At 46.7% G+C, this 25000-nt stretch overlaps 2 protein-coding genes across 7 annotated transcripts in view; one reads left to right on the forward strand and one right to left on the reverse strand.

Moving 5' to 3' along the window:
* The window catches only part of LOC134339794 (pyruvate carboxylase, mitochondrial-like), a 978567-nt gene that overhangs the window by 546511 nt on the left and 407056 nt on the right, over window positions 1–25000 (forward strand). The window lies entirely within an intron of this gene.
* The window catches only part of LOC134339598 (leucine-rich repeat and fibronectin type-III domain-containing protein 2-like), a 31381-nt gene continuing 28679 nt past the window's right edge, over window positions 22299–25000 (reverse strand). Inside the window, exon 2 of the mRNA XM_063036248.1 lies at window positions 22299–24292. Coding sequence (XP_062892318.1) covers window positions 24235–24292 — 58 coding nt within the window. The 3' untranslated portion in view covers window positions 22299–24234. The remainder of the gene's footprint in view (window positions 24293–25000) is intronic.

The following is a 25000-nucleotide window of genomic DNA, read 5'->3' on the forward strand; positions in this document are numbered from 1 at the left end:
AGGTAAATTGAAGGGATTAAAGGCAGATAAATCCCCAGGGCCAGATGGTCTGCATCCCAGAGTGCTTAAGGAAGTAGCCCAAGAAATAGTGGATGCATTAGTGATAATTTTTCAAAACTCGTTAGATTCTGAACTAGTTCCTGAGGATTGGAGGGTGGCTAATGAAACCCCACTTTTTAAAAAAGGAGGGAGAGAGAAACCGGGGAACTATAGACCGGTTAGCCTGACATTGGTGGTGGGGAAACTGCTGGAGTCAGTTATCAAAGATGTGATAACAGCACATTTGGAAAGCGGTGAAATCATCGGACAAAGTCAGCATGGATTTGTGAAAGGAAAATCATGTCTGAGGAATCTCATAGAATTTTTTGAGGATGTAACTAGTAGAGTGGATAGGGGAGAACCAGTGGATGTGGTATATTTGGATTTTCAAAAGGCTTTTGACAAGGTCCCACACAGGAGATTAGTGTGCAAACTTAAAGCACATGGTATTGGGGGTAAGGTATTGATGTGGATAGAGAATTGGTTAGCAGACAGGAAGCAAAGAGTGGGAATAAACGGGACCTTTTCAGAATGGCAGGCAGTGACTAGTGGGGTACCACAAGGCTCAGTGCTGGGACCCCAGTTGTTTACAATATATATTAATGACTTGGATGAGGGAATTAAATGCAGCATCTCCAAGTTTGCGGATGACACGAAGCTGGGCGGCAGTGTTAGCTGTGAGGAGGATGCTAAGAGGATGCAGGGTGACTTGGATAGGTTGGGTGAGTGGGCAAATTCATGGCAGATGCAATTTACTGTGGATAAATGTGAAGTTAGCCACTTTGGTGGCAAAAATAGGAAAACAGATTATTATCTGAATGGTGGCCGATTAGGAAAAGGGGAGGTGCAACGAGACCTGGGTGTCATTATACAGCAGTCATTGAAAGTGGGCATGCAGGTACAGCAGGCAGTGAAAAAGGCGAATGGTATGCTGGCATTTATAGCGAGAGGATTCGAGTACAGGAGCAGGGAGGTACTACTGCAGTTGTACAAGGCCTTGGTGAGACCACACCTGGAGTATTGTGTGCAGTTTTGGTCCCTTAATCTGAGGAAAGACATCCTTGCCATAGAGGGAGTACAAAGAAGGTTCACGAGATTGATTCCTGGGATGGGAGGACTTTCATATGAAGAAAGACTGGATGAACTATGCTTGTACTCGTTGGAATTTAGACGATTGAGGGGGGATCTGATTGAAACGTATAAAATCCTAAAAGGATTGGACAGGCTAGATGCAGGAAGATTGTTCCCGATGTTGGGGAAGTCCAGAACGAGGGGTCACAGTTTGAGGATAAAGGGGAAGCCTTTTAGGACTGAGATTAGGAAAAACTTCTTCACACAGAGAGTGGTGAATCTGTGGAATTCTCTGCCACAGGAAACAGTTGAGGCCAGTTCATTGGCTATCTTTAAGAGGGAGTTAGATATGGCCCTTGTGGCTACGGGGGTCAGGGGGTATGGAGGGAAGGCTGGTGCAGGGTTCTGAGTTGGATGACCAGCCATGATCATAATAAATGGTGGTGCAGGGTCAAAGGGCCGAATGGCCTACTCCTGCACGTATTTTCTATGTTTCTATGTTTCTATCTTATTGTCTACCTGCATGGCACTCTCTCTGTGACTGTGACACTTAATTCTGCATTCTGTTACTGTTTTCCCCTGTTCTACCTCAGTACTCTGTGCAATGATCTGATCTGTAGGAAGAGTGTGCAAGACAAGTCCCTCACTGTACCTTATTTAACAATTCTAGTTATAATTAACCCACAATCTGCTCTGCTCTGGGGGAATGGATGGACGCTGTGCTTTGCAACATCTGTGCTCTCCACGGGTCCCAGTTCTTCACTATTTTCTTCTCCTGTTATTTTGCCATATCATGTGTGGACACAGCCTCACCCCAGGCACTGGCTTTCTATGCCATGACTGCAACTTGGTGTGCAAATAACTATTCTTGCCCTCCCCAATTCCACCTGACATACCACACCGAAAACTTAACTTGCACAAACTGACTTTTGTTTTTATTAAAATCTGGCTTTTTTGAAACACCAAGCACTTGCTGACAGAATAGGTGGATGTAGGAGAGAACTGACTGCCTGCTGGCACAGAGTGACGTGGTTCCTGTTGCCTCTGATTGCCAGGTGGCAGTCGCCATCGGCGCCCGTCTGGTCGGCCCTCTCTGGTCCTGAAGCTTCTCGCACGGCTCTTTTGCAGAGCAGGTTGTGGCAGTCCTGGTCTCTGATGGAGATGACACTCAATGTTTTGGCCAGAGATGGCACCAGTCTTGCATTTCCTAACCTGGCTTCATTAGTCTTTTGGTTTCTGATTGGCTGGGTACCACACTGTTGTGGTTTCTGACTGAGCAGACACCAGAGTTTTGCTTTCCAATTGGTTGGATACTGGCCACGTAGTTTCTGATTCGGCTGTTACCACTGTTGTGGTTTCAGATTGATCAGTACCAGTGTTGCAGTTTCTGATTGGATCGGTACCAGCGTTGTGGTTTTTGATTGGCCAGATACCCGGGTTGTGATTTCTGATTAGGCTTGCAGAGTGTTGTAGTTTCTGATTGGGTTAGGAAAGATGTTGTGGTTTCTGATTGGATGGATATCGGTGTTGTGCTTTTTAATTGGGTAGTTTCTCATTGGGTGCATACCAATGTAATGACTTCTGATTGGACTGAAATTAATTTTTGCATCCTCAATTGAAGTGCCAAGCCACTCATCCATTGAAATATCTGTGTTGATTCAGGATATGGATCTGTGTACTCTGGTATAATTACAACTGCCCACATTTGAGATGTCCGATGTGTTTTCAGTCTGTGTCTGCAACTGTGCAATCATTATCTGTATTGGCAGGAGGTGCAGGTTTATTTCAGGACAGTATAGTACGTCGGGAAGTGTGTGGTCAAGCACGTCAGTAGGAGGAATAAAGGCGTTGACTATTTTCTAAAGGGGGAGCACATTCAGAAATCAGCGGTCTTTATGCAGGATTCTCTAACGAGGAACTTGCAGGTGAAATCGGTGGTGAGGAAGGCAAGTGCAATATTCACATTCATTACGAGAGAACAAGAATACAACGGTGAGGACGGGAAGTCAGGGGCTCACGTGAAGCATTGCGAGAATATCTTATTTCACCCAGCCGCCCAGCAATCCCCTGAGTTAGTCCAAGCCTAATCACTGAACAATTTACAATGACCAACCGGTACAACTTTGGACTGTGGGAGGAAACCAGAGCACCCGGAGGAAACCCACATGGTCGTGGAGAGAACGTACAGGCAGAGGTGGGAACTGAACCTAGGTCATCTGTACTGTAAGGCATTGTGCTAACCACTACCCTACCGTGCTGCCCCTAGCTGAGGCTTCTGGGCCCCCATTCTGAGAAAAGGTTAGAGATGGTCAAGAGGAAATTCACAACAGTGATCCCAGGAATGAAATGGTTAACATACGAGGGTGGCGATTGATCCTGGGAATGAAAGGGTTAACATACGAATAGTATTTGATGGCTCTGGGCCTGTACCTACTGGAGTTTAGGAGAATGAGGGGGAAATCTCATTGAAAGCTGTTGAATATTGCAAGGCCTTGATGGAGAGGATGTTTCCTACAGTGGGGGAGTCTAGGACCAGAGGACACAGATAGAGTGGATGAGGAGAGGATGTTTCCTATAGTGGGGGAGTCTAGGACCAGAGGACACAGATAGAGTGGTTGTGGAGAGGATGTTTCCTATAGTGGGGGAGTCTAGGACCAGAGGACACAGATAGAGTGGATGAGGAGAGGATGTTTCCTATAGTGGGGGAGTCTAGGACCAGAGGACACAGATAGAGTGGATGTGGAGAGGATGTTTCCTATACTGGGGGAATCTAGGACCAGAGGACACAGATAGAGTGGATGTGGAGAGGATGTTTCCTATAGTGGGGGAGTCTAGGACCAGAGGACACAGACAGAGTGGATGTGGAAAGGATGTTTCCTATAGTGGGGGAGTCTAGGACCAGAGGACACAGATAGAGTGGATGTGGAGAGGATGTTTCCTATAGTGGGGGAGTCTAGGACCAGAGGACACAGATAGACTGGATGTGGAGAGGATGTTTCCTATAGTGGGAAGTCTAGGACCAGAGGACACAGATAGAGTGGATGTGGAGAGGATGTTTCCTGTAGTGGGGGAGTCTAGGACTAGAGGACACAGATAGAGTGGATGTGGAGAGGATGTTTCCTGTAGTGGGGGAGTCTAGGACCAGAGGACACAGATAGAGTGGATGTGGAGAGGATGTTTCCTATAATGGGGGAGTCTAGGACCAGAGGGCACAGATAGAGTGGAGGTGGAGAGGATGTTTCCTATAGTGGGGGAGTCTAGGACCAGAGGACACAGATAGAGTGGATGTGGAGAGGATGTTTCCTGTAGTGGGGGAGTCTAGGACCAGAGGACACAGATAGAGTGGATGAGGAGAGGATGTTTCCTATAGTGGGGGAGTCTAGGACCAGAGGACACAGATAGAGTGGATGTGGAGAGGATGTTTCCTATACTGGGGGAATCTAGGACCAGAGGACACAGATAGAGTGGATGTGGAGAGGATGTTTCCTATAGTGGGGGAGTCTAGGACCAGAGGACACAGACAGAGTGGATGTGGAAAGGATGTTTCCTATAGTGGGGGAGTCTAGGACCAGAGGACACAGATAGAGTGGATGTGGAGAGGATGTTTCCTATAGTGGGGGAGTCTAGGACCAGAGGACACAGATAGACTGGATGTGGAGAGGATGTTTCCTATAGTGGGAAGTCTAGGACCAGAGGACACAGATAGAGTGGATGTGGAGAGGATGTTTCCTGTAGTGGGGGAGTCTAGGACTAGAGGACACAGATAGAGTGGATGTGGAGAGGATGTTTCCTGTAGTGGGGGAGTCTAGGACCAGAGGACACAGATAGAGTGGATGTGGAGAGGATGTTTCCTATAATGGGGGAGTCTAGGACCAGAGGGCACAGATAGAGTGGAGGTGGAGAGGATGTTTCCTATAGTGGGGGAGTCTAGGACCAGAGGACACAGATAGAGTGGATGTGGAGAGGATGTTTCCTGTAGTGGGGGAGTCTAGGACCAGAGCGCACAGATAGAGTGGATGTGAAGAGGATGTTTCCTATAGTGGGGGAGTCTCCGACCAGAGGACACAGATAGAGTGGATGTGGAGAGGATGTTTCCTATCGTGGGAAGTCTAGGACCAGAGGACACAGATAGAGTGGATGTGGAGAGGATGTTTCCTATAGTGGGGGAGTCTAGGAGCAGAGGACACAGATAGAGTGGATGTGGAGAGGATGTTTCCTGTAGTGGGGGAGTCTAGGACCAGAGGACACAGATAGAGTGGGTGTGGAGAGGATGTTTCCTATAGTGGGGGAGTCTAGGACCAGAAGACATAGATAGAGTGGGTGTGGAGAGGATGTTTCCTATAGTGGGGAGTCTAGGACCAGAGAACATAGACAGAGTGGATGTCGAGAGGATGTTTCCTATAGTGGGGGAGTCTAGGACCAGAGGACACAGATAGAATCAATGTGGAGAGGATGTTTCCTATAGTGGGGGAGTCTAGGACCAGAGGACACAGATAGAGTGGGTGTGGAGAGGATGTTTCCTGTAGTTGGGGAGTCTAGGACCCGAGGACACAGATAGAGTGGATGTGGAGAGGATGTTTCCTATAGTGGGGAAGTCTAGGACCAGAGGACACAGATAGAGTAGATGTGGAGAGGATGTTTCCTATAGTGGGGGAGTCTAGGACCAGAGGACACAGATAGAGTAGATGTGGAGAGGATGTTTCCTTTAGTGGGGGAGTCTAGGACCAGAGCGCACAAGCTCAGAATAGAAGGATGTTTATTTAAAACAGAGATGAGGAGAAATTTCTTTAGCCAGAGGATGGTAAATCTGTGGAATTCATTGCTTCTGAAGACTCTTGGGGCCAGGTTATTTACGTATATTTCTCTTTCAATATTTTTATTAATATTATATAAATTGCATGAATACAAATACAAAATTCATAAGGATACAAGTAAGTAATACGAATTACATTACATTTAAATTGCAGTAATATGATCACAGTATCCCATATTCAAAATCAATCATGTAGAAAAAAAGACTGAATTATGCAATGAAATAAAATAACTGTATTTTATTTTAAAAAATCTACCCCCACTCCCAAAGTGAGCTGGTTGGTTAAAAAAAAGAGAAAAAAAAATCTCACCATACAATATTGTAATAATAATGGCTCAGATCCATACTTTAATAACAGTTCAAAGAGTATGAAAATAACTCAGAAAGAGTCCCCATAACATTAGAAAATCATGTTTAGAATCAGAAATCGAACAACAAATCTTCTCTAGATCAAGGCACAACATAACGTTAGATTGCCATTGAACGTGAGTGGACGGGGCAACCTCCTTCCACTTGAGCAAGATTCCCCTCCTGGCCATGAGAGACATAGCGGCCAATACCCGCAAATTAGATGGCTTCAGTTTTGTAGCACTATCCTCAACATGGTAAATGGTAGGACATTGAAGAATGCAGGAGAACAGAGGGATCTAGGAATAATAGTGCATAGTTCTCTCAAGGTGGAATCTCATGTAGATAGGGTGGTGAAGAAAGCTTTTGGTATGCTGGCCTTTATTAATCAGAGCATTGAGTATAGGAGTTGGGATGTAATGTTGAAATTGTATAAGGCATTGGTAAGGCCAAATTTGGAGTATTGTGTACAGTTCTGGTCACTGAATTATAGGAAAGATGTCAATAAAACTGAGAGAGTACAGAGGAGATTTACTAAAATGTTGCCTGGGTTTCATCTCCTAAGTTACTGAGAAAGGTTGAACAAGTTAGGTCTTTATTCTTTGGAGTGTAGAAGGTTGGGGGGGACTTGATAGAGGTGTTTAAAATTATGAGGGGGATAGATAGAGTTGACGTGGATAGGCTTTTTCCATTGAGAGTGGGGAAGATTCAAACAAGAGGACATGAGTTGAGAGTTAAAGGACAAAAGTTTAGGGGTAACATGAGGGGGAACTTCTTTACTCAGAGAGTGGTAGCTGTGTGGAACAAGCTTCCAGAGAAGTGGTTGAGGCAGGTTCGATGTTGTTGTTTAAAGTTAAATTGGACAGATATATGGACAGGAAAGGAATGGAGGTTTATGGGCTGAGTGCAGGTCGGTGGGACTAGGTGAGAGTAAGAGTTCAGCATGGACTAGAAGGGCTGAGATGGTCTGTTTCTGTGCTGTAATTGTTATATGGTTATATGGTTATAATACCAATCATGGCAGTCAAGGGATTGGGCTTAAAACTAACATTGAAAAGTACAGAAAAAGTTTGAAATACATCTTTCCAAAATTTTTCAAGGCTCAGACATGTCCAAAACATATGAATTAGTGTGGCCACTCCATTAGTACATCTATTACAGTAGGGGAAAATATCTGCGTAGAAACGAGAGAGCTTGTCTTTAGACATATGAACTCTATGTACCACTTTGAATTGTAATAAAGAATGACGAGCACATAATGATGAAGAATTTATCAATCTTAAACTAATCTTCCAGCCCTCTTCAGATATGAAAATCTGTAAATCCTTTTCCCAGTCTCCTTTAATTTTATCTAAAGAGGCCTTTTTCAGTCCCAGATTTGGGTATATTTAAAGCAGCGGTTGATAGGTTCTTGATTAGTCAGAGTGTCAAGGGTTAGGGAGAGAAAGCAGGAGACTGGGGTTGAGAGGGATAATATATCAGCCCTGGTGGAATGGCAGAGCAGACTCGATGCTTGAGTGGCCTAATTCTGCTCCCATGTATACTGTGGGGTACCTTAAGCACAGTGCCAAAGTGTCTGTCTGGAAGGCAGAGACCCAGTCGTCTGCCGCTCCCTTTATCTTTGAGCAGCTGATAGGCGAGTGATGTAGACAGAGCCAAGTGTGAAATTACCAAGGCAAGGTGAACAGCAGTGAAAGAGAGGAAAGCACTAATTGTGTGTGATGCAGGTTTGAAGAATAATCCTCTGAACAGGAAAGTAACTGTTGCTTTCAGAGTGGAGATAAGGCATAAATCTGAAGAGGCTGGTAATGCAGCAGAGTTCGACACTAATTAAATTTCATCTGGATTGCCACATACCCTTTTGTCAATTAATAGCAGAATATTACTGTTCCTGAGGGAATTCTCTGTCAGTATTACAGAACAAAGCCCCATATCAGCAGCTGAAGGAAGAGCACTTGTTTATTTGAATTAATCTCAAATTTTGCAAATCGTGATTGGTCTGGTTAGTGGAAAAGACTGGGTGGGCTGTACGATGCGGCAGGTAGTACCACTTCCTCAAACTCCAGAGTGACGCTTCAGTCCAAAGTGTGTGTGTGTGTGTGTGTGTGTCTGTCTGTTTGTCTGTGTGTGTGTGTGTGTGTGTCTGTGTGTGTGTGTATGTGTGTGTGTGTGTGCGTGCGTGTGTGTGTGTGTGTATGTGTCTGGGTGTGTGTCTGTGTGCGTGTGTGTGTGTGTGTGTATGTGTGTGTGTGTGTGTGTCTGTGTGCGTGTGTGTGTCTGTGTCTGTGTGTGTGTGTGTGTGTGTGTGTGTGCGTGTGTGTGTGTGTCTGTGTGTGTGTGTGTGTGTCTGCGTGTGTGTGTGTGTGTGTCTCTCTCTGTGTGTCTGTCTGTGTGTGTGTGTGTGTGTGTGCGCGCGTGCATGTGTGTGTCTCTGTGTGTGTGTGTGTGTGTGTGTGTGTGTGTCTGTGTGCGTGTGTGTGTCTGTGTGTGTGTGTGTGTGTGTGTGTGTGTGTGTGTGTGTGTGTCTGTGTGTGTGTGTGTCTGTGTGTCTGTGTGTCTGTGTGTGTGGAGTTTGCACATTCTCCCTGTGACTCTGTGGATTTCCCCTGGTCTGTGTGGTTCCCTCCCACACCCCAGAGAAGTGGCAGTAGGTGAAATGGCAGCTGAAAATCTCTGCTTTATGTAATGACTGACAATGGGATCAGAAAGGGTGTGTGAGTGGACATAAGTGGGTGAAGTGGATTGATGTGAAGGCCAGCATAGGCTTTCGGGCTGAATGGTCTCCCCTGTATCAGTATGAAAATATCATACTTCTCCTTTGGTGTGTATGGCAAATATTTCAGGAGAAAGCTCAGGGTGACTCAGGAGCAACAGAGTGTGAGTAAGCTAACAAGGAGTGGGGAGTTAGTGAAGGACTTGTCCTGGGAGAGTCGGCAAACGACAGGGCAGACTGCACAGGTAGTGCTACTTCTCTGGTGTGGCAGCCTGCTTTAGTGTTAACCTCACTGTGCCTGTCTTGGACCAGGAGACGTGTGCTTAGCCCACTGCTCTGCTCTCTCTGCACTCATGGCTGTGTGGCTGGGCACCGGTGACACAACTGTGGGTGGCAGAACTTTAGGTGGTGGCGAGGTGGCATAGAGGAGTGAGATAGGTTGGCTGGTTGAGTGCTGTCGAAACAATGTCAGTGATTGATGTGGTCATTGGGAAAGGGAACTCGAGAGATACGCCCCAGTCCTTATCAAGGAGTCAGTGGTATAAATGAGGAGCAATGTCAAGTTCCCAGAGCATCTACAACACATTGAAGCGATCACAACGGTGGTTATATTGCATTCAGAGCTCAAGGAGATTTGGTACGTCATCAAAGACTACATCGGCAGTGCATGTAGACAACAAGGTGCAAGATCATAATGAGCAGGGAGATGGTGAGGTCTAGAGGACAACATATGTTACCAGAGAGATATTTAATTTAATATTTCGACTATGGGGTTAATGGATTTGGGGTCGGTGTTGGGACCACTGCTTTTTACGATGTATGTCAATGATTTGGACTATGGGATTGTGGCTAAATTTGCCGACAATACAAAGATAGGTGGAGGAGTGGGTAGTGTTGAGGAAACAGAGAGTCAGCAGAGAGACTTAGATAGTTCAGGGGAATGGGCAAAGAAGTGGCAAATGAAATACAATGTTGGAAAGTGTATGGTCATGCACTTCGGTGGAAGAAATAAATGGACAGACTATTATTTAGATGGGGACAGAATTCAAAGTGCAGAGATGCAAAGGGACTTGGGAGTCCTTGTGCAGGATACCCTAAAGGTTAACCTCCAGGTTGAGTCGGTTGTGAAGAAGGTGAATGCAGTGTTGGCATTCATTTCTAGAGGTATAGAATATAAGAGCAGGGATGTGATGTTGAGGCTCTATAAGGCACTTGTGAGACCACACTTGGAGTATTGTGTGCAGTTTTGGGCTCCTTATTTTAGAAGGGATGTACTGACATTGGAGAGGGTTCAGAGAAGATTCACGAGAAGGATTCCAGGAATGAAAGGGTTACGGTATGAGGAATGCCTGGCAGCTCTTGGGCTGTATATCTCACAGAAACATTCCGAATGTTAAAATTCCTTGAACAGATTGGATATGGCAAAGTTATTTCCCATAGTAGGGGAGTCTAGGACAAGAGGGCACAAATTCTGGATTGAAAGATGTCCATTTAGAACAGAGATGCGGAGAAATTACTTTAGTCAGAGGGTGGTAAATCTGTGGAATTTGTTGCCACAAATGGCTGTGGAGGCCAAGTCACTGGGTACATTTAAGGCAGAGATAGATAGGTTCTTGATTAGACAGGGCATCAAAGGGTATGAGGAGTGGGGATGACTGGAAGAATTGGATCGGCCCATGATTGAATGGTGGAGCAGACTCGAGGGGCTGAATAGCCTACTTCTACTCCTATATCTTATTGTCTTGTGCTCCTACTGTACTGAGCCAGGTCTGCCCAGTGAGTTCTGCTTTGAGCGAACCCTTCTTCGAGTGTAGGCTGATCCTTTGGCCCTGGATGGCTGTGGCCGCACCCCATCAGAACTGCCCTTGCTTGGACACCCTGCGGTGATCCCCCGTTGAATTTTCTCTGTGTCTAGATTGTTCTTCCTTGTTTAGGGAAACGAGACTTATTCGCAGTGCTTCTTGCCCTGCAATAATTGCAGTGCGATGCCTTTATACTTCTGCACAAATCCTCTCGCAATAAAGACCAACAAGCCATTGGCGGAAGGGCCTCTTTCTGTACTGCATCTCCCCTGCATTTGCCCATTACTCCTGAATGCTTACCTTCAGCAAATTTCCTACAAGGACCTCCAAGTTACACTGCACTAGACTTTCACCGTTAGGATGACAAGTGTTTCACAACCAGGGTGGATAACAGGGCTCTCAGTGCCCTTGTTCTGTCACTCAAATTGTTTACAGCACATACGGGTACTCTGCAAGAGGCTTCAGCTTGGGTTCCTCAGACTTTTGCACAGTACTGTATTTGTCAACGTGGAGCGGAGAGCGAGTTTGTAAATCTGGCAGGAGCAAAGGATGTTGGGGATGGTGAGGGTGGAGCACCGTGGGAGGGGTGTGGGACAGGTGGCAGAGAAGGAGTGCCAGGGGTGGGTACAGACACACCCAGCCCTGAGACACCAGGCAAGGTCATTTGATTCCAAACAATTGGTTTATTGATCATTACAGAATGTCTCCCTGGTGCTTCCCGCTCCCTCCCCGTCGCTTCCCCTTTTCCCAACCATGATTCCCCTCTCCCTGCCCCCTTCCCACTCTCAGTCCACAAAAGAGACCCATATCAGAATCAGGTTTATCATCACTCACACTTGTCAGGGGAGAGTGAAGGAACCAGAGAACGACGGAAATATGAATCCCCTGGGAAACAAGTAGATCTGATCTTCATTCCTCTCAAGGCAAGGACATTATCCCATCTACTGCTCTGAGCACTTCGCCTGTCAGTAGAGAAGGTTCCACCAGGCTTTGTAGCCTGTGAAGGCCAGGAGGTGAACTTGGTACTCAGAGGCTAACTGAGATGCACGCCATTGGGAGCTTTTCATAGGTCGATCATGGTCTTTCCACGACCATGATTGTTCTGGGCAAATTTTTCTACAGAAATGGTTTGCCATTGTCATCTTCTGGGCAGTGTCTTTACAAGACGGGTAACCCCAGCCATTATCAATACCCTTCAGAGATTGTCTGCTTGGTGTCAGTGGTCACGTAACCAGGACTTGTGATCTCATACGACTGTCCACCACCTGCTCCCAGGACCCTGATCGGTGGGTGGGGGGGGGGCTAAGCAGGTGGTACACCTTGCCCAAGGATGACTTGCAGGCTAGCAGAGTGAAGGGACACCTTAACCTCCTTTGGTAGAGATGTATCTCTAACCCCCAGCTAACCAGTGTGAATTTATCCCCACTTCCACCCCCAGCTATATCAACCTTAATGATCAAGCTTATCAATAGAGGCTTATAAAATTATGAGAGGAGCAGGTAGAGTCTCTCAGCAGAGTCCTTTGCCCTGGCTGGTCATTTCAAATATTAGAAGGCATATTAATGGGGCAAGTTTAAAGGAGATGTCTGAAGCAAGTTTTTCTACATCATGAGTGGGTGCCTGGAAGGCACTGCTGAGGTAGTTGGTATAAACACAGACAATATTTGAAAGGCCGACAGAGAGGCCCAAGAACAGACAGGGATCGGAACACTGTTCCCTCACAGCTGCATGGGTGCATGGCCACGCAATAACTGAAATGCTCCCACGCACATTTCAACTTTCATCATATACATATTACAACAAAATGCCGCACATTTTTAGATTATGAAGGGACGTAGTCCTCTTTTATTGTCATTTTTCAGGCCGTGTAAAATTTTCCTGTTCAGGGTAATGGTTGGTCTGCGCGGAACGGAACTAGAGGAAGGTCTAATCTCTCTCCTTCTGAGGGAGAATGCGAGGCAGGATTTATCTTGTCTCATGCTGTCAGGATCAGGAATCCGTCTGAGAGGTCCTGTCCAGATGCTGTACAACATCAGAGCTCTCAACTCCTGCTGGTCCCCATTACATGCTCTCTACTGAGCCTCCCTGGGCTTTCTCCAGTGTGTTCATCTCCCCACTTCACTGGGCAGAATCGTACACCATGCCGTTTGACCAGGGCCCTGCACCGATCTGACAATTCCCTCAGCTGTCTGTCAAGGCTGACAGAAGATCATCCTCTCTCTTTTCCAAAAGATTGTGGCTTCAAGATCTTCAACCCAGAGTTCATTCTCAATATCTCTCAGGTCTCACACCACCAGGTTCAGGAACAGTTATTACCCCTCAACCATCAGGCTCCTGAACCAGAGGGGATTACGTCCCTCACCTCAACACTGAACTGATTCCACAACCTACAGACTGACTCTCAAGGACTCTACCACTCATGTTCTCAGTATTAGTTATTTACTATTTATTTATTTACTATTTACATGATTTCTCTTCTTTTGCACGTTTGTTGTTTGCCTGTCTTTGCTATTTATAGTTTCTCATAAATCTTATTGTAGACATTTATAAACCTGCAAATGCCTGCAAGAAAATGAATCTCAGGGTGCCATTCAATCCTGTGCAGAAGTATATATACACATTGCTAGGGTGCCTAAGACCTTCACACACTACTGTAGTAATTTTATTTATTGCACTGTACTGCTGCCACAAAAAAAACAAATTTCATGACATGAGGGTGATGATAAACCTGATTCTGATCTGGGTCTCTATTGTGGACTGAAAGTGGGAAGGGGGCAGGGAGAGGGGAATCATGGTTGGGAAAAGGGGAAGAGAGAGGGGAGGGAGCAGGAAGCACCAGAGAGACATTCTGTAATGATCAATAAACCAATTGTTTGGAATCAAATGACCTTGCCTGGTGTCTCAGGGCTGGGTGTGTCTGTACCCCCCACCCCACGACACTCCTTCTCTGTCACCCATCCCACACCCCTCCCACGGTGCCCCACCCTCACCATTCCCAACATCCTTTGCTCCCGCCAGATTTACAAACTCGCTCTCCACTCCACGTTGACAAATACAGTACTGTGCAAAAGTCTTAGGCACACTAAATAGATATACTGTATATACCTACATAGTACTGTATATATTAAAAATGTTAAATTAAGTAAGTAGTGCAAAAATAGAAATAAAAAACTAGCGCTGGTGGGTTGAATGTCCATTCAGAAATCTGATGGCAGAGGGGAAGAAGCTGTTCCTGAATCGTTGAGAGTGTGGGTCTTCAGGCTCCTGTACCTCCTCCCTGATGGTAGCAATGAGAAGAAGGCATGTCCTGGGTGACGGGCTCTTTAGTGATGGACGCCGACTTTCTGAGGCACTGCTCCTTGAAGATGATGGGGAGGCTAAACCTGGTTCGGTTCTGATTCTGACATAAAAATTACTACAGAAGGCAAAAATACATTAAGAGTGCAAAAGAAGGATAATGAGAAAGAATTGACGCAGCCATGCTATTAGAATTCTCTTTGTCATCTCCCACTTGATCCGTGAATTGTGGCAGGCATATTTGCCCGATTGCTCAGGTCACTTCCCCAGCTTGGCCGGCAACATCCTTTCTCTGGCTTCTGACAATGCTGACGGGCTTTTAAATAATGTATACCCACATCCCCGTGTGCAGTGCCTGCTTCTCTGTTCCCTGTTTCAATCGATAGCTACAGACTCAGGCTGTCTAACTTACTTTAATTGCAAGTGGCATCAAGTACAGTTGAAAGCTCTTGATCGTATTTAACCACGTTGTTGCGACAATGATTGTAACCTTGAACCTGTCTCACAGTACGGGCTCAAGTTTATATGGTTACGCTTAATATAGAACATAAAACATCGATCATTACAGCACAGTACAGGCCCTTCGGACCACAATGTTGTGCTGACCTTTTAACCTATGATCAGTTCCCCCTTAAATAGCCCTCCATTTTTCTATCATCCATGTGCCTATCTAAGAGTTTCTTAAGTGCCCTTCAATTGTAACAATTGACACAGAATGGAAGCTCATTGTTAATAAACCACCAGCCCGCTGAACGCCGACGCCGTCTAATCAAAACATTTTACTTTTGCCATTGTGCCTGTCAGTTGTTTTGACTGCCTGATGTCGTTTACTTGTGTTATGAGTTGTGGTTTGTGTGTGTTTGATTTGCTGCTCTGCCAAGATGGCACTAATGACCAAAGCAAGTAACAGCGACTTCCTGCAGACAGTTCACAACACTACCTTGCAGTCACAGTGCTAGACTGAACCAAACTGAACATTCCGCAACTGTTTTGAGAACTTTGTGGTTTGATGTTTAGTACTCAGTGCCTTCGTTATTTTGCCGCTTGCACGATTTGTTCTTTTTTTTGTGCATTAGGTTTTTTGGTGTTTTCTTTGACGAGTTCCATGATGCTTCTTTGTCTCGTGGCTGTGTGCAGGAGGACAAGTTACAGGGTTGAACACCCCATATATACTTTAATGATAGTTGTACTTCGAATCTTTGAACATTGAAAAGAGAAATGTTTAAAGTCTTGTGCGGCTTTCGGGCCATGTCAGAATTTCCTGCTCAGAGCAATGGCTGGTCCGCAGAGCTGTAAAAAATATCAGAGGGAATGTTGGATTGGATGTGTAACAGACCTCGTGTAGGCTGATAGGTTTACTTAAAATTGGCTTGGTTAGCACAGGCTTGATGAGACGAAGGGCCTGTTCCTGTGGTGTGCTGTTAGACCATAAGTCGTAGGAGCAGAATTCGGCCATCTGGCCCATCAAATCTGCTCTGCCAATTAATCATGGCTGATCCGTTCTCCTCCTCAGCCCCACTCCCCGGCCTTCTCCCTGTAACCTTTGATGCCGTGTCCAATCAAGAAGCTATCAATCTCTGCCTTAAATACACCCAACGATCAGGCCTCCACAGCTGCCTGTGGCAACAAATTCCACAAATTCACCATCCTCTGGCTAAAGAAATTTCTCCACATCTCTGTTTTGAAAGGGTGCCCCTCTATCCTGAGGCTGTGCCCTCTTGTCCAAGACTCCCTCAGCATGGAAAACATCCTTACCACATCTACTCTGTCTAGGCCTTTCAATACTCGAAAGGTTTCAATGAGATCCCCCCCTTCATCCTTCTGAATTCCAGTGAGTACAGACCCAGAATCATCAAACGTTCCTCGTATGACAACCCTTTCATTCCTGGACTCATCCTTCTGAACCTCCCCTGGACCCTCTCCAATGTCTGTTCTGTGCTCTGCCATTCCCCTCCCCTGTTTCCTTGTTCCCTTCCCCCTTCCCTCACATACTTGTCTGAGCTCTCTGTACCTCGGTACATGTGACAATAATCAACCTATTGGGGACATTTCCCCTGAATTTCTCCATGACTCCTGCCATCGACAGCCTCTGGCTATACTCTCGCCCACAAGCAGAGACGTTCTCTCCCTCTCTGCTCTCACCAAACCTTCCTATCAGCTCAGCCCCTTGATGATCCACCCTCCCTTACATAGAGTACAGAATATAGAACACTACAGCTCAGTTCAGGCCCTTCGGTCCACAACATTGTGCTGACCTTTTCGTCTACTCTAAGATCAATCTAACTAACACTTCCCTCCTACATAGCCCTCCATTTTCCTATCATCCATGTGACTATCCCAGGCCTGAGAGTATCACCTGCCCCGGTAGGGTGTTCCACACACCCACCACTCTCTGCGTAAAGAGCTTACCCCTAACATCCCCCCCTTTACTTTCCTGTAATCACCTTAATATTGTACTTCCTTGTGATAGCCATTCCCCCCCTTGGAAAAAAATCTCCACTGTCCCACTGCTGTCTGTACGTTCTCCCCGTGACCACACGGGTTCCTCCTGGCGCCCCGCTTTCTGGCCATGTACCAGTTGGTAGATTCACAGAGTCATAGAGAAGTACAGCACAGAAACAGGCCCTTTGGCCCATCTAGTCTGTGCCAAACCATTTAAACTGCCTACTCCCAACGGCTTGCCATAACCCTCCACACCCCTACCATCTGTGTACCTATCAAAACTTCTCATAAATGTTGAAACTGAGCTTACATGCATCGTTGTAAGGATAAGGCTAGGATGAAGGTGAGGGGTTGCTGGGTGATGCGGCTCGAAGTGCTGGGAGGGTCTGTTCTGTATTGAATCTCAATAAATAATAAATTCTTGCACGGCATCCCGCGCTCCGTTACTCTGTAGGGCCAAGGTGCACTGCAGCCCTGCTGCGTGAAGCATTCGGAAAATATATTTAAAGTGGAAGCCCTCGAAAGCCCAAAATGTCACTTTTTGAATGTTTTCATGCAGAAGTGTCTGGCAGTTGTGGAGTATTAGACTCTGATCATCGATCAGACTCACTTTCACCGATACCCAGTGACCTTCAAACACTTAGGAAGGGCTGCGTTGATGTCAGCTCACATTTACTTGACACTGAGTCATATGCCTTCAGTCACCGGGCTCCACAGTACTCGTCTCATCTTTGACGTTGGTTTCTCTGTAAGAGACTGTGGAGCAATGATGGAAGCGAATTTCATCTCGCCAAGCCAGGAGGGATGACCCTTTTCTCTGGAAGTACAAAATGACCTGTAAATTCTCATTTGGCTGGAAGGGAAGAGGGAGGTGTTCATTTCATCAGGTAGTTCTGAATTAAGCCCGTCCTAAAAATAATCCATTTATTTATTTTGCCAAAGCTCTGAACAATTTTCACTATCAATATTTATTCAGTTTCCTTTCGAACACTAGGTGCTGCATTACAGATTGTTATAGTCCATTTGCGGAACAAAGTCTCCCCTTGGCCCATTTGTCAATAATTTAGAATTGGTTCTTATTGAGCCATCTGTCGATGGCTTTCTCCTTGTTTACCCTCCCAAAGCAAGGATTTTGAACGCCGCTGCCTGATCTCCATTACCCAGGGCAGCCCAGTCAGCTCAGGGTAGGGATTCACAGGTACCACCATCACCCCAACATCTTCATCAATTGCAGTCCCTGCTCCTGGCCTGGCCTCATCCACATCACCGTCTGCTTTATTATCACTGACGTGTTGCTGTGGCTATGTTTGTTTATCTGTTTACAGTGCTGTGCAAAAGGCTGTACATCTATATATTGATATATAATGTATGTGTGTGCTTATATATCGCTAGGGTGCCCAAGGCATTTGCACAGTACTGTAGTAATTTTATGTATTACACGGTACTGTTGCCACAAAAAAAAACAAATTCCTTGACATGTGTGAGTGATGATAAACCTGATTCTGATCTGGGTCTCTATTGTGGACTGAGAGTGGGAAGGGGCAGGGAGAGGGGAATCATGGTTGGGAAAAGGGGAAGGGAGAGGGGAGGGAGCGGGAAGCACCAGAGAGACATTCTGTAATGATCAATAAACCAGTTGTTTGGAATCAAATGACCTTGCCTGGAGTCTCAGAGCTGGGTGTGACTGTACCCGCCCCTGACACTCCTTCTCTGCCCCCCGTCCCACACCCCTCCCTTGGGTCTTTGTACTCCTGTACTTCCTCATTGATGGTAGTCCCGGATGGTGAGGGTCTTTAATGATCAACGCAGACCTGTTGAGTCATTGCCTTTTGAAGGTGCCCATCCAGCCCACTGAGCCGCACCATCCAGCAATCCACATCGGTAACCCTAGCCAAATCACAGGACAATTTACAATGACCTACTGACCCATACACCTTTGGACCATGGGAAAAACCCACATGGTCACGGAGAGAATGTTCAGACAGCGTCAGAAATGAACTCCGAAGTCCGGAATCAAATAGTGCCCCGCTAATCACTACTCTACGGTGGTGCCCGTGGTTGAGTCCGTCAGGAACTGGCCGAATCTACACCCTCTGCTGCCTCTGGCAACCCTTTTCCTCGGACCCTCCAGACAAAGGAGTGATGCAGTCAGCCAGAAAGCACTCTCTAGAATCCGTCAGAGTCTTGGATGACCGTATGAGGAGACATTATCAATGCGCTGTTCATTTGTGGTGTGTCCTCCAATGCTTGGCCTTTGCATAATTATCAATAGCCTCCTTTCCACAGAGCGGCCACCAGAACTACACATAGTGCTCCAAGTGCGGCCTAGCCCATGATTCATCCCAACTCTGAGACTCCCTGAAGACAAGCGTCCCGGACACCTTCTTCACTGCCTGTGTTACCACTTCCGAGCACGTACGCACTCAGACCCCTTGGTCTCAACCCATTCCTTCCCGTACGAGTCATAATAATTCACCTTCCCAAAGCCTTCGGCCGCCATAGCAAAACAGTTACAGCTCGGGGCTGTAATTCTCTGAGGAGTCTCTGGACGTCGTCCGTGTGGATCGCGTGGGTTTTCTCCGGGTCCTCCCGTCTCCTCCCACCGCCCAAAGAAGTACCGTGATTAGGTTCAGTTAAATCAGGTTTGTCAGGGGTTGCTGGAGTGGCGTGGCATGGCTCGAAGGGCGGGCAGGGCCTTTTCTGCGCTCTATCGCTAAATAAATAAATGTGCATAACCTCAAACGTTTCGGGATTAAACTCCATCTATCAACGCTCCACCTCACTTTCCGACTGATCTGTATCGCACTGTAGCCTGAGTCAACCTCTCTGAGTCAACCTCCTTGATTCATCCAACTCATTAAAACTCATTTCAGGTCCACTCAGTGGCCACTGTACAGATCTTCTGTACCTAATAAAGTTCATGCTCTTCTGCTGCTGTAGCCCGTCCACTTCAAAGTTCGACGTGTTGTGCGTTCAGAGATGCTCTTCTGCACAACACTGTTGTAACGTGTGGTTATTTGAGTTACTGTCAGCTTGAACCAGTCTGGCCATTCTCCTCTGACCTCTCTCATTAACAAGGTGTTTCCACCCACAGAACTGATATTCATTGGATGTTACTTTTTGTTTACCACATCAACTCTAGAGACTGTTGTGCTTGAAAACCCCAGGGGATCAGCAGTTTCTGAGGTACTCAAACCACCCCATCTGGCACCCATAATCATTCCACAGTCAAGGTCACTTAGATCACATTTCTTCCCGATTCTGAACAACTGAACCTCTTGACCATGTCTGCATGCTCTTATGCATTGAGTTGCTGCCGTGTGATTGGCTGATCAGATATTTGCATTAACAAGCAGGTGTACAGATAAAGTGGGCACTGAGTGTATGTCAGAAACAGTAAAAAACATAAAACACAAGAAAGTATCGGCCCACCATGCTATTCCAAGCTAATGACATCCAACTAAAACCCTGCCATTGATCCCTGCGGTGCGCCAAGGCCCCAGTTGTGGCAGCCCAGAACTAGTGGTGTCAGCCTGCAGGATAGGTACCGGTAGGTGGTGGAAGACACTGTTCCCTCAATGATGTGCGAGGTTGAGGCCATGCGGTAACTGAAATGCTCCTACGCACGTACCTTTGTTGCCAACCAGCTGGAATTGGACGCAGCTAGAGAAAGTTTACAAAATGCAAAAGATTTTCTTTGTTGTACCATATCTCATTACACCCTTCAATTGATAAATAAAACCAAAAGCATGTGATTTCTCAATTTTCATAGTATGCATGTTACAAAAAAAAACATTTGAAGCCCCGCACAGCTTTCAGGCGGTGTAAAAATTTACTGCTCAGAGCAATGGTCTGTGAAAATATAACTCCTCCCGTGACCACGTGGGTTCCCTCCGGGTGCTCCGGTTTCCTCCCACATTCCAAACGCGTACAGGTTCGGATTAGTAAATTGTGGGCGTGTATGTTGGCATCGGAAGCATGGCCCACCCAGCACAATCCTTGGATGGTTTTGGTTGTTGATGCATTTCACTGTATATTTTGCTGTTTTGATGCACATGCGACAAATAAAGCTAATCTTTAATCTTCAGACAGCCATGATTCTGGGCTGAGGACCGAAGTGTCGACTGTTTATTTCCCTGCTTTGGTGCCTGCCCGCTGAGCTCCTCCAGCACGGTGTGCGTGGTGAATCTCTTGTGATACCATGGAATGCGCTCTTTGAAAGCAAGCAGCAACAACCAGCCCTGTTTGTTAGCTTGGAGCTCCAAGACGAATAGGGTGACACGTGCCTTAGATGTGGGCTGTGTATTACAGGAAAGATACTAGCATGGATGGAGCATTCACTAATTGGCAGAAGGCAAACTGTGGGAATAAAGGAAGCCTTTTCTGGTTGACTGCTGGTGACTAGCAGTGTTCCGCAGGGGTTGGTGTTGGGACCACTTCTTTTTACACTGTATGTCAATGATTTGGATGAGGGGACTTACAGTTTTAAGGCCAAGTTTGCGGACTATTTGAAGATAGGTGGAGGGTCAGGTAGTGTTGAGGAAGCAGAGAGGCTGCAGAACGACTGAAACAGATTACGAGAATGGGCAAAAGTGGGAGAAGTGGCAGATGGATGATGCAGATGCTGGAAATGCAAATCAACACTCACACAAAATGCTGGGGGAACAGCAGGTCAGGCAGCCTCTATGGAAATGAACAAAGAGTCGGCGTTTCAGGCTGAGGCCTTTCTTCAGGACTGAAGAGGAACGAGGAAGATGCCAGAACAAAATGGTGTGGAGAGAGGATAGTTTGAAGGTGATGGGTGAAGCCAGGTGGGTGGGAAGTTAAAGGGCTGGAGAGGAAGGAATCTGATAGCAGAGGAGAGTGGACCGTGGGAGACAGGGAAGGAGGAGGGGACCCAGGGGGACGTGATAGGCAGGTGAGAAGAGGTAAAAGGTCAGAGTGGGGGATAGAAAGGAGGAGGGGAAAAATTTTACTGAGAGGAGAGATCGAAAGTGATCAGTTGAGGTTGGGGGCTGCCCAGACACAATATAAGGTGTTGCTTCTCCACTCTGGAGTGGTCTCAGTTCGGGAAGTGTATGGTCATGCACTTTGGGAGAAGGAATTAAAGCACAGACTATTTTCTAAACGGGAAGAAATTTCAAAAATCTGAGCTGCAGAAGGACCTGGGAGTCGTTGTCCAGGATTCCCTAAAGGTTAATTTGCAGGATGTGGGTGGGAGAGCTCAGTGAAACCTGCCAAATATTGAACGGCCTTGATAGAGTGGATGTGGAGAGGATGTTTCCTATAGTGAGGGAGTCTAGGACCAGAGGACACAGATAGAGTGGATGTGGAAAGGATGTTTCCTATAGTGGGGGAGTCTAGGACCAGAGGACACAGATAGAGTGGATGTGGAGAGGATGTTTCCTATAGTGGGGCAGTCTAGGACCAGAGGACACAGATAGAGTGGATGTGGAAAGGATGTTTCCTATAGTGGGGGAGTCTAGGACCAGAGGACACAGATAGAGTGGATGTGGAGAGGATGTTTCCTATGGTGGGGGAGTCTAAGACCAGAGGACACAGATAGAGTGGATGTGGAGAGGATGTTTCCTATAGTGGGGGAGTCTAGGACCAGAGGGCACAGATAGAGTGGATGTGGAGCGGATGTTTCCTATAGTGGGGGAGTCTAGGACCAGAGGACACAGATAGAGTGGATGTGGAGAGGATGTTTCCTATAGTGGGGGAGTCTAGGACCAGAGGGCACAGATAGAGTGGATGTGGAGAGGATGTTTCCTATAGTGAGGGAGTCTAGGACCAGAGGACACAGATAGAGTGGATGTGGAGAGGATGTTTCCTATAGTGGGGGAGTCTAGGACCAGAGGGCACAGATAGAGTGGATGTGGAGAGGATGTTTCCTGTAGTGGGGGAGTCTAGGACCACAGACAGAGTAGATGTAGAGAGGATGTTTCCTATAGTGGGGGAGTCTAGGACCAGAGGACACAGATAGAGTGGATGTGGAGAGGATGTTTCCTACAGTGGGAGAGCTATTTTGAAAAACGCTTAGTGTGGATGCCTGTCATTTTTACTCGAAATTAGCATTTTCAAAATTATCCGGCGTAGTGTGGACGTAGCCACAGATAAAGTGAATGTGGAGAGGATGTTTACTATATTGGGGAGTCTCGAAGCAGAGAGCACAGCCTTAGAATAGAATGATGTTCATTTTGAATGAAATCAGGAGAAATTTCTTTTTCCAGAGAGTGGAGAATCTGTGGAATTCATTGTCACAGGCGGCTGTGGAGGCCAAGTCATTGGGTGTATTTAAGCCAGAGGCTGATAGGTTCTTGGTTAGTCTGGGCATGGAATGTTACCGGGAGAGGGCGGTAGACCAGGAAAATGGATCAACCATGATGGAACGGTGAGGCAGACTCGATGGGCTGAATGGCCCAATTGGGTTCCTTTATTTTCTGGTAAGCTGTGATGCCCACACACTCTCTCTCTCTGCATCCTCTATAGGTGTGGCAGTCACAGTGAGGCTGCGTTGAATGTCAGTGCAACTTGAATTGGTCTGAATCTCCCCAACCCAATCCACATCTGTCACCTGTGCCGCGTTGCCTGTGGCGAATGCTGAGACATTTTCCCGTCACACCGTCTGGACAGAGTTGGCATTCTGTGAAGGCTATCTGTTCTTCCTTGCTGGGCTCCTTTTTACAGAACACAGCCCAGGACCGTCCTCTCTCACACTTTCAGTACAACTCTTGCCAATCACTTCTGCACCCTCTCCAGCTGAATGGCATCCTCTCTATGGTCGGAACTGGACACAGTCTTTCAACGGCATTCTCCCCAATGTTCTGTGCAGCCCTAACGTGGTCATACAGTCATAGAACTCTACAGCACAGAAACAGGACAGTTACCCAGTGCCAGGCTGTTCATCTGCCCACTCCCATCGACCGCACCGAGACCAGAGCCCTCCGTATCCCTCCCATCCCTGTACCTTTCCAAACTTCTCTTGAACGTTGAAATCGAGCTCATATTGCACTGGCAGCTCTCTCAGCACCCTCTGAGTGAAGACGTTCCCCCTCACGTTCCCCTTCAACATTTCACCTTTGTGCCCACTGAGATGGGCAACTTCTCGCTTCAGCAATCTAGTGTACCCACCTGCTTCAAGCAGGCTTCAGTTATACTGGCGACCAAGAATATGGTAACCTGTCTCAATGATTATTGTCCAGTAGCACATGCTCTCTTCTCGCTGCTGCCATCGGGAAGGAGGTACAGGAGCCTCAGGACCCACACCACCAGGTTCAGGCACAGATATTACCCCTCAACTATCAGGCTCCTGAACCAGTGAGGATAACCTCAACTCTGAACTGATTCCATCGGGAAGGAGGTACAGGAGCCTCAGGTCCCACACCACCAGGTTCAGGAACAGTTATTACCCCTCAACTATCAGGCTCCTGAACCAGTGAGGATAACCTCAACTCTGAACTGATTCCATCGGGAAGGAGGTACAGGAGCCTCAGGACCCACACCACCAGGTTCAGGAATAGTTATTACCCACAACCATCAGGCTTCTGAACCAGAGGGGATAACTTCACTCACCCCAACACTGAACTGTTCCCAGAACCAATGGACTCACTTTTAAAGACTCTTCATCTCATGTTCTCGATATTTATTTATACATTATTATTTCTTTCTGTTTGTATTTGCGCAGTTTGTTGTCTTTTGCACACTGGTCAAACGCCCCAGCTGGTGCGGTCTTTCGTTGACACTATGATGGCAATTCTTGTATGCCTGCAAGAAGATGATTCTCAGTGTTCTATAAGGTGGATAATAAATTTACTTTGAAGTTTACAATCAAACCCTTAACCCATGACCTCTGGTTGTAGTGCCACCCAACCTCAGTGGAAAAGCCTGCTTGCACTTACCCTGTCTGTACCCCTCATCATTTTGACACGTCTCACACAGAGAGTGACAGAGAACGAGAGCAGAGAAACAAGCCCTTTGGCCCATCTACTCTATGCCAGACTAGTCCATCTAACCATGCCATACTCCACCATCCTTCTCCAGCATGTCTACCTGCATCACCACTCTTGAGGATCTGTATTCTCTGTGTTCTGCAACACTCCCCATGGCTGTGTCATTCACTACAAATTCTCCAGCATGTCTACCTGCGTCACCACTCTTGGGGATCTGTATTCTCTGTGTTCTGCAACACTCCCCATGGCTGTGTCATTCACTACAAATTCTCCAGCATGTCTACCTGCATCACCACTCTTGAGGATCTGTATTCTCTGCCTGTGTTCTGCAACACTCCCCATGGCTGTGTCATTCACTACAAATTCTCCAGCATGTCTACCTGCATCACCACTCTTGGGGATCTGTATTCTCTGTGTTCTGCAACACTCCCCATGGCTGTGTCATTCACTACAAATTCTCCAGCATGTCTACCTGCATCACCACTCTTGGGGATCTGTATTCTCTGTGTTCTGCAACACTCCC

The sequence above is a fragment of the Mobula hypostoma genome, chromosome 30 (genome assembly GCF_963921235.1).
Source record: "Mobula hypostoma chromosome 30, sMobHyp1.1, whole genome shotgun sequence".
NCBI classification, from domain to species: domain Eukaryota; kingdom Metazoa; phylum Chordata; class Chondrichthyes; order Myliobatiformes; family Myliobatidae; genus Mobula; species Mobula hypostoma.